The sequence below is a fragment of the Phalaenopsis equestris genome, unplaced genomic scaffold (assembly GCF_001263595.1).
Source record: "Phalaenopsis equestris unplaced genomic scaffold, ASM126359v1 Scaffold000717, whole genome shotgun sequence".
NCBI lineage: Eukaryota > Viridiplantae > Streptophyta > Magnoliopsida > Asparagales > Orchidaceae > Phalaenopsis > Phalaenopsis equestris.
The window spans coordinates 159,030-169,263 of record NW_018165157.1 but is presented as its reverse complement, the minus strand read 5'-3'; the positions used below and the strand labels follow the sequence as shown (position 1 = coordinate 169,263).

Sequence of the window (10,234 nt, the reverse complement as noted above, 5' to 3'; positions counted from 1 at the left end):
CTAATCATTTGAAATTTTTATGTGAGCTAGCCCTAGACCAAAAAGTCCTTTGGCCAAAATTTCATAATTTTTTGAATTTCCTGTGATTTATTAAAATTAATTGAAGTTTTGGGGACTTTAATAAAAATAAAATATTTTATTTATTGATGGCCTCTATGGATTTTGAATAGATATAAGCCCGGAAAACTCCAAAGTAGTCTCTATAGAAAAGACAATCTCCCTCAAACATATTAAGTGCTCTGTCATAACTCTCGATGGCTCGAAGCGGGACCAAATCATCAAAAAAACATGTGCCTTGGAGCATATCCATCTATATGGGTGGCATATTTGACCTCTCAGGCACTGATATCGACTCAAAGAGATGGGATAGGTACTTTGGAGCCATCTAAGCTAGAGAAAGAAAAAAACAAAGAAGCTGAGAGAAAGAGGCCAGAGAAGGATCAAAGGGTGTAGCGCAAAACTCCAACCTCTCACCCTTATACATTAAGGGGCCTATGGAAGCAAAGTCATTCTGTAAGTCATACCTCACATCAACATCAACATAGTTTTTTGAAAGAAATAATTATAAGTTTATATTTAATTTTAAAAAATAATTAAAAAACTCAAAATTTTATTTCAGGAAATACTCTACAAGAAACTCATTGGCCGCTTCGGGCAAGAAAAGCTTATGCCGACAACTTTTTGTGCAACACTTTGCCACCAGACTTAAACATGTCAAAGTGGTCACCCTCGATCTAAACCCGAAGCATCATGCATATCTCCCAGATGTCCAAAAGCTCCAACTGAAGAACAACCATCTTATCTCACAACACCTTCAAGTCTTCCTTCCTTTACATCGTTGTGATATGGGCATAAGAGTCATCCATTGTCTCCAGTCGACGGGTTAGCGACCTAATGGACATACTATGCCCATTAGCCACTTCTCTATGGGTTTTAAGGGGGATGGTCGAGTGGTTGACCACATTCGCCTCACACCAAGTTGATGCCTGAGTCATATGAACTGGACCCAAAGTCTGGCCCTGGCGATTGTCCTCTTACGGCTAGTCAATGATCTGGATCACCTTTTCTACAAAAAAAAATGTTAGAAAATATGAAGAAAATTTTCTTAAATATGAATATCGGGCTTCCCCAAACCAGGGATTCGATCAATCTTTGTCGATTGAAGAGATAAATTATTCTCACCATGCAGCGGTAGAGCGGTCATAGTCCTCGGTCCCTCATTTAGCCATGGTGCATCTTTAGCTTCTTGTCACGAAATAAAGGGACCCAATGACTTCCTGCACAAGAGGATTAATCGACCAGTCATGAGCCAATATAGGGGGTTTGATCAATGTACTTGCAGCCTATCCGACTGGCCAACTCCTTTCATCAACCTAGTCCTTCTCCCTTCAAAGACTCTGAAGTGAGTTAGATGATCCCCTTGGTCCAACAAGTCGACTGCCTTGCGTGAAGCTAGCTTCTTCTTCTAAACGTCGACATATGACCCTTCTTTTCTTCAGACGCCTGCTTCCCCTTATACTTCTTTTATCCATTTAGTTTTTTCTTTGCCTCAGAGCAGGGCGGAGATGTAGACTCCCTGAAGGCCCTCCTCATCATATCAACACTTAGAGCACCGTCTAAAGGCTTTTGAGAACTAGACTTGAAGGAATCCTTATAGCTGACAAAAAGAGCGTGCGGATGTAGAAGCAAGAGTAATAACAAAGCTGCCAATCATGCCCTATTTATAAAGGCCATGGGCACATAAATCTATAGAGTGAAATTATTAAAAGCTATAATTTTGAAATAAATGAATCTACTGTTGTACTTGATTCATTTATTCTTATAGCAAGTGTAATTTTCAAGAAGAGAATTTGAGAAGTAAAATTTGTAAGCATATGCATGAATATTGAGGAAATCCAACAAACAAAAATGTACAAATGAGAGCAACTAAGGAGACCAGATGACCAAAGGGTTCAGAGACTGAAGTCTAAGGTTCCATTGGTGGAAGACTATGAGTCCAACATCATAAAGCTAATCATTCACTAGCGGAGTACCGAAAGACCCGTTTGACCAGGTGCAACACCCTAAGCCAAGGTTCAAGGCCGACCGAACGAAGGCTATCCGAGCTAAGGACTGAAACCTATCATTCTGAGCAGATGCATTGATCTCCTATCCTCATGACCAGATTAACGGAATAATACAACATCACAAGTTATCTCGAAGACGCCCTTGAAATTCCACATTCAAGGCCAAGAACTTGCCATCATATAACTATATCAAGCATTCCCAAAGGATCACCTCGTCCAGGTTCAGATAACGTTGATTCATCCTATACCCAATAACCTAGCATTGTTTTGTCGACAAAAGTTCCTTATATAGGGGGAAGTGATCAATAGTTAGTGGCTCGACTAGCATAGGTGACCGACACAATCAAGTCGATCGAGTTAAGTTTCACCAACCCTGAAAGCCATTGAGGGCTAACCGACAACCTATTCGACAGAGTCAGAGGAACGGGTCTTGCTAAACTATGACTGATTAATCTCAGCCGACCGAGTTATAAGGTGACCGAACTGAAAGCCTACATTCGTAAAATACCTAAAATATCGTGTAACGCCTTCATTAAAGCAATGGTAAATATATTATTTCATATATTGTACTCATTTTCCATAAATAGGGGAATCATTTCCTCATAAAAACTAACCAATAATTCGATAAATTGTACATTGCTACGCACTTCCCCTTCTGTCTCTCTCTCTCTCTCTTGTCTTATGCTCTATTTTTTGGGTGTGTTCACAAATAAATTCAGATTCAACATATCATATATATAATATCACCAACTTAAAGCAAGATATTTGAGGAAGACATAACATGCCTCGAAATATTGTCTCAATTTCGTCATACACTAATGACGATTATAAGAGATGAGGAAGACATTGGGAAGAAGGACAAGTACGCTCCATTTGTATTCTACTTTTTAAAAATAATGAAGGATTTACATGCATACCAATCAATTCTTTCATATTGCATATGTCATGTTATTCATTCATGCAAATATATCACATTTTAAAAGTTAAAATAAAGATATTTTTGACGTGATATGAGATATTTGGGTGATATAAATGTTAAAATAAAGTTTAGGTGTTAGAAATGTAAATGCATAGGAATTAGGTGGTATGCATGCAAATGCTCCTAAGATAATTGGTGGAATTCCCTTATCCGAATTCCAATATATTTCTCCAAGCGTGTATATTTATGTCCATATAGTTAAAAGGATTAATGGTCAAATTGATATTATTATTTGGGATATTATATAGGAAGATTCGCATGTCACAGATATGTAAATACAGATGAATTGGGTGGTATGTGTGTAAATACCACTATTATAAATGTAAATTAGAAGAATTATGCATTCGGCATGTAGATGAATACAAAACAAGTGTTATGTCCGTAATTTTTATATTAATAATCTGCTCTTATTATAATATGTTTTTTTTCTTAATTTCCGGTTGATTCGTGCCAACAACATGACAAAAGTTCAGAAGTCAGAACAACGTTTAGTTTTTTAAATAAATATGACATAGAGTAAACTGCCAAAACATCCCAATCTATTTATATAAAACTATTTTCATCTCAGAATTTATATAATATCCAAATAATTCTCAAATATTTTAAATTAAGGCCGAAATAGTTTTAATTTGGGACTGAAATAGACTCTATGACGAATTATTAAAGCTAAATTTTAAAATATTTGAGAACTATTTTCATATCTATATAAACTCTTATGACTAGTTTGAGAATGCGTCAGTCATTGGTTCCCTTGTAGGGAACAATGATAAATTTTTTTTCCGATCATTTGGTACATTCCCGTTTCCCCACATTGCGTTGACCGCAAAGATGTTTCTTCGTCATTACAGAACATAAGAGAGCAATTAGTTCCTTGGAGGGCACCATGGAAATGAAACTCCGCTCATGTTCTAAAATTAAGTACATATATGTAGAAAAAACACATTGGGTCCTCAATCTTGCAATCTAGAATTCAATGTCCTCGGCTTTAGTTTTAAGAAAGTATTTCACCAGCCCCTCATTGGTTTTTGGTGGCATCTGCGTCTGAAAGTAAAGTGTCAATATCAGAGACAATTGCTCACATAAATATAACTGAAACGAAGAGAGGGGGAAGGGTTGACGTCCTGAGGGCGCGAAGCCGCTCATTCTCCTCGCGCACTTGGTGGCTGAACATTCTATGGCCTTGGCGTCGTTCTTCAGTCGCCATCGGAACTCACCCTTAGGCAAGCCGAAGAGACCCTCTAAATTCTGTATGAGATGTATGGAAATATATGAAGAAAAAGTCACAAATAAAAAGAATCAATGGTAGAGAGAAAGGAAAGACAAACACCCATCCGATGTAAGAAATTCTTATCTTGAATGATGATTTTATCGACAAGATTCTAAAGCAGGCAGGGGCAAATGAGTCGGCGAAGGCACCGCCGAGCAAGGCCATGTGAAGCTCAGGCCCTGCCGCCCAACATTACCCTTAGATAGAATTATTACTTTGAGAACGGCTTGCAACCATGGACGTCGAACAAACTACAACATATAAGCTGTGCTATCCATGAAAGATATGCCCGAAGTGGTGATGATAACATAGACACACAGAATGACAGCCAATGTATTTTCCTATGTTTTATTTTATTTTATTTTTAAATTTGATAAATAATAGTATTAAAAAGTTAATAGTTCGTTTTGAACTCAAACAGCCATTACAATTTATAAAATAAACTTGTCCACTTTTACATTTAAAATGGCTTTTTCAAAGATGCATAAACGAACAAGGACTACTCTTATGGCTTAACAAGTCACGCTGTGGCCAACCCGACAAATCCCGATTTTCCACTCTTGCCCCTATCCGTAGGCTAAGCGCGTTTGGCAACACGAGTGGGACCCACACCAGCCACACGTGAGACGCATCAGTTTCCACGACCGGCTTGTCCTGCAACGAAAAGGTCTTGTGTTTATCTATGTGCTCCCCCATCAGCTCGATTGGGCGGCTCAGAACTCAGAAGCTTTAGAGCCCGTTTGCTGCCGCTTTTGATCCCGATCAGAGAGTGCTGCAGAATTCTTCTTTCTCTTTTTCGGGGAATTTTGTGTCGGACTGAGTGGTGTTTACAGATGAATTTGTAGTTTTTTTATAGTTGCTGTTTTTTTGCTTGGTGAAATCTGTTGCTGAGCGGAGCTTAGAAGGGGTGATTTGGAGGATTTAGGTTTCAGATTTTATCTGGGACGGAGCGGAAGCGATGAACAGTAGCGTGGAGACGGTGAATGCCGCGGCTGCTGCTATGGCCTCAGCGGAGAGCCGAGTGCAACCGGCCACGGTTTCGGTATGTTGCAGCTATTCATTTTCTCCTTACGAATTTGATTTTGGTTTTTTTTTTCCTCTTTATCCAAGTGAGATCCGTAGGGTTTCCTTTTGATGTTTCCGCGGCTGTTTAACCTTTTTTGGATTTATTGATGTTTTGATGGTTTGTTCTGGAGAGTATTATAGCTTTGAAGTTCAATTTGCTCTATTGGACTAATTATTCGTCCTTGTGATTGGATTGAGTGGGGATCATTAGCCTACATGTATGCTTGAGGTATCTATGTTTGTTGTATATTTTTATCCCTCAAAAGGCCGCATCAGATATTTCATCTCATAAATCGCGGTTGTGGAGTTTTTGAATCCTGAAGAGGTCAGAATATCGTTTGTCTATTGACCAGCGCTTGATTGAAGTCCTATAAAGCCGTTTGGTTTACGAGGCTCCGTTGACCAACGCTTAACTGAATTAGATAGGAACTCTGAGAATCGGGATGAGTTCGTTGAAAGCTAAAGGGCATATTCAGTGCATGGTACATGAGAAATCTTGTTTATGTTTGGAGCATGGAAAAATGTTGGCCTAATTGTTACTGTATTTTTTGTTGGCTTAATCAGTGATCATAAATTGTTAAGTATAGTTGCTTCTCTTTGCCTTAAATATTTGAGAGATAGGAGTTTTTTTTAATACTTGAAGTAGTTTTTAGTTTGGGGTAGATGATCTTTTTGCTTCCTTTATTCTGGATTATATGATGTAAAATGTTGTGATAATACATATGGATTTTTCAACTGAAGCCTGTGGTTGAATCTAGAGGTTGGTATCGGGAACACTTGTATAGGATATTTAAGGGGTGTAACCAAGTCAAGTTGATGCGAGCTGGCTTAGCTCCAACCCAAAAAAGAGCTGGTGAGCTGAGCTCTATGAGTTAACTACGCATGCTTGAGTAAGCCCTAATTCAACTCGCTAGAAAATAAGCTACACTTAAAATATATTAGAATTCAAGAGTTTAAGTACACAATTATTAAAATTTTCAAAAAAATTATCTCATTTTCCATAATAAATGAGCCGGTTAATGAGTCGAATCGAACTTGTGCAAGAAAACTCAAGCTCAAGCTCAATTACATAACCAAGCTCTAGAAAATTTGAGGGTGGCTCAAACTTGACTCGACTCATTACACCCTTCATCTTTATATTATTCTATAATATTGTGAACCTTATTTCCATATTGCCATCATCACTAATGTATTCGACTGTCTTTGATTCTCTCAGAGTATCATGATAATTAAAACCATAAAATCAATTTTGGATGATTGGAGTTGATTTCACTCACTTTTTTTAAAATCACCGTAATTTAGAAAGAAAATAAAATAAAATTTTAAACTGTTGAATTGGCATAAGCAAATATTCACGTTTGCTGAACCCGCAAAGTATTAACTTTACTCGAAAATCAACATTCATAACGTGCCTTAAAAATTATCTAAACAACCAAACTGGATTGGATGGTTAAGAATGCAAAGCTTTGCCCTCCAATGGCAAATGTAATTGGAGAGGATACAAATTTAAGGTTGATATCTACAAAAGTTTGAGTGTGTTTTGTTCAACTCGCTCAAAATGGATTTATTTTTTAGCCGAGCTGGTTTGACTTTAAATTGCTTGATTTCGGGCTCACTCAAAATTGATATTGAGTTGACTCAAGAAAAATGTAAAAAAAATACAAGGTTTGGAGGGAGACTTGAATCTACAACCTTATTTTTGCATAAGCTACGGAACACCAATTGAATTGAATAACAATTAATTTATATTGGCAATATATAAACTATTTTTTATTAGAAATGAATTGAATTGAATCTCAATCGAGCCGCTTGACTTTTTGAAGTTGATTTTGAGCTGCCTGCTATGGCTTGAAACACAATGTAAAATTGTTCTCAAGTCAATTTTGATATCACTTAAAATCCAAGTGAGTTCCAAGCATGTATTTTTATAGCCCATGATTGAATCCAATCTATTATTCTTGGGTACCTCTAAAAGTTGCTCTAAGTTTATTATTTACCTTATGATATTTCTTTGAATTATTTGTGTTTGGCAATTTTATTATTTTGTCCTTGCTTCTCAGGTCTAAGAGGGTTATTTGGTTCTCTCCTTTAAGTTTGAATTGAACTATAGTTCAACCCAATCTTTATTTTTAACTTGAAGCAAACATTTCTGGAATGTCATTTCACCGAATCTTCTGTTATTAATGTCTGCCTAAGTAATAAGAGGCTAGCTTGTGAAACTACTCTGTGGTAAGGAATGTAAAAAAAATAGGAGAATACTGTTTTCTTAAAGAACCTTTAGTGAGAAATTATTTTTATTAGAAATTGGTGTTGAATATTGTCAGCGAAAATTTATTTTTCATGTGGCAGTGCCTACTAGGCACAAAAGCATATAATAAAATAGCAACTAGACCAAACATAATATTAATAAAAAATAATAAATAAATAAAAGCGTTATGTTTTTTTTTTGTTTGAAAATAAAAAAGCCTATGCGTAGTAGGAGATAAAAGATCCAATACATTTTCAAGTAGTCACATTGTTGTACACATAAAAGGGGCACAAGAAAATACAATTTTTCCAAACCCAAAAATGAAATTTTATCAAAAAACGAAATATATAAAAGATATGATCCAATCCAATGCTAAAAAGTCACATAACCATATAGATAAAAAGGGTACAAGAAAATTCTGTTTTGTAAATCCAAATAGACCCAATATCAATTTAAAAAATAGAAGACATAAAGCTCTGAAGCCAAGCAAATAGGAAAACATGATGATATTTTCTAATATAAAAGAAATACATAAGATAAATAATAAAGTCGGAAATTCAAATAATATTAAAACATCTCCATGGGAATGCTTTTTAAAGAGGCTTTTTCTCTGTTTTAATACCTTTTATAATCAAATTTATTTGCATAATTGACTTACAACTCTTGCATCTTCTATTATAAAGGTTTAAAAAGGTTGAAATTCAAAATAAAATAGGTTCAAAGTTTGAGTTGGAGCTAATACAAAATAAAAAATTTTAAGCAAACATTTCAACTTAAGAAGATAATTCCAATTAATTTGTTTGTATCCATAAACTCACTTGTTTTGTATTTTGTGTTTATTTTATCAAAATAACTATGACAACATTCTAATTAGTCTTCTCCTTAATTCACTATTGTGACAATATATCTTGGATTTCTTGTGTGTTTTCTTTCTAAACTCAGCTCCTCAATCTCTTATTGTCTTGAAGGGTTGAGCTTTTGCAACCACTTATAGCTCAAGTGATCTTCAACTTAGCATGTGAGAAACCTTTGAAGCATGATTACACACCGAGATTGATTCACATATATTGAAACTACATTTGCCATTGAATTTAATTTATACCCATGAAGTGGATGTCTCATTGTAAATGTTGGAATTATATGAGGTAAGACTAGGATTAACTATGTAAAGAATCAATGTACCTGATCTTTTTGCGATAATCTTTGACCTTATATGCAGCCTTCTTAATTAGTCAAATATTTTTGCTTTCCAAAATCATTGTACTCGAACATAAATGATGTTTCATGCACCTTTGCAAGCTTTATGAATATTACCATCTCTTGAACACCCGCATATCATCCAGTGAAAGCACTAAAAGATATAAAATTATATTGTATATGGTTATACCTAATGCTTATAACTATTTTAGTGATATCATTATGTATTCAACTGCATTATGCTAATATTGATCGTATTGAACGCCTCATTACTCCCAATATAATCATTACAATCACTTTAAAGTTGTGTAATCTAATTTTCGACTTAAGAAAATACGCTAGATTTGTGATCGTTGTGGGGATTGGAAGGGGGGTTGGCAGCCCTGCTCTCGGTGGTTCAGGGTATTCAATATTTGCAGATTTTTTCATTAATAATGGATTTCACTATTTTTGTCTGTGTTAGATTTTTTCTTATAAAGATGAGTGATGTTCTTATATTGAATTAGGGGAATTATGGTTGTAATTCTTTATGATTGAGCCATAGTGAAATCCTTTTTAGGGTCAGGTGAGTCTTTATAAAAGTGCTTGTATTTTGTACATTGATCCTTTTCCATTTTCTATTCTTTTTTTGTTTTCTATGTTTGAATTAGGTCCACTTTTTTTTTATAAAAATTATTAGATGGCTCTTAAGTTGAAAATAATTTATTATGAAGGTATATATGATACAAATAAATTGAATCTAGAATTCTTTGATTGTTGCATATTATTCTATTAACTAACAGATTGTCATAATTTAGATATGTACTTGAGCTTGCAAAAATATTTTCATTTGCTAACTTGTCTTCAAGTTTATTATCGACATTTTGATCCTTCCTCTTTAAAGAGTAACAATTTTCACTTGTCATTTATTTTGCAACATAAGCATGTTCAATTGTGATGAGACTTCTACAACAAGGGCCAAATTTTTGTCAAAAGTTCTTCCTCTAACCAACTATCTCTTATCCACTTTTTATCTCATGCACTCTTGAGCCCGACAACCACATATTTAGGTAGAAATTGATCTTAAGTACTTCTAAAATAACTTTATTTATATATAACATAAGTCATTAAAATGCTTATAAAAGAGTGGTATTTAGCATTAGTGTAACAAAGCATGTTCATCATCATCAATCATCGTACCATTATCTTCAAATTTATTAATAATGAAATTAATCTCATTAGAATATAACTTAACGGGCATACTTTACTTTTTGCATATGTAAAAGGTACAATTTATTATTCTATTAACATTTGTTGGAGTGGTTTTAAATAATCATGTATAATACTTCAACTTGTACCATAGCCTCTACATGGTTCTTCCTTGCAAAACCTCATTTACTAAAGATAAGCGGATCATTGAAAGAGTGTATTTA

At 34.9% G+C, this 10,234-nt stretch overlaps 1 protein-coding gene across 1 annotated transcript in view; it reads left to right on the top strand.

Annotated features, from left to right (window-relative positions):
• The first annotated feature begins 4,996 nt into the window (after window positions 1-4,996).
• LOC110030441 (pollen-specific leucine-rich repeat extensin-like protein 2) overlaps window positions 4,997-10,234 on the top strand; it is a 29,044-nt gene continuing 23,806 nt past the window's right edge. Inside the window, exon 1 of the mRNA XM_020733154.1 lies at window positions 4,997-5,354. Coding sequence (XP_020588813.1) covers window positions 5,271-5,354 — 84 coding nt within the window. The 5' untranslated portion in view covers window positions 4,997-5,270. The remainder of the gene's footprint in view (window positions 5,355-10,234) is intronic.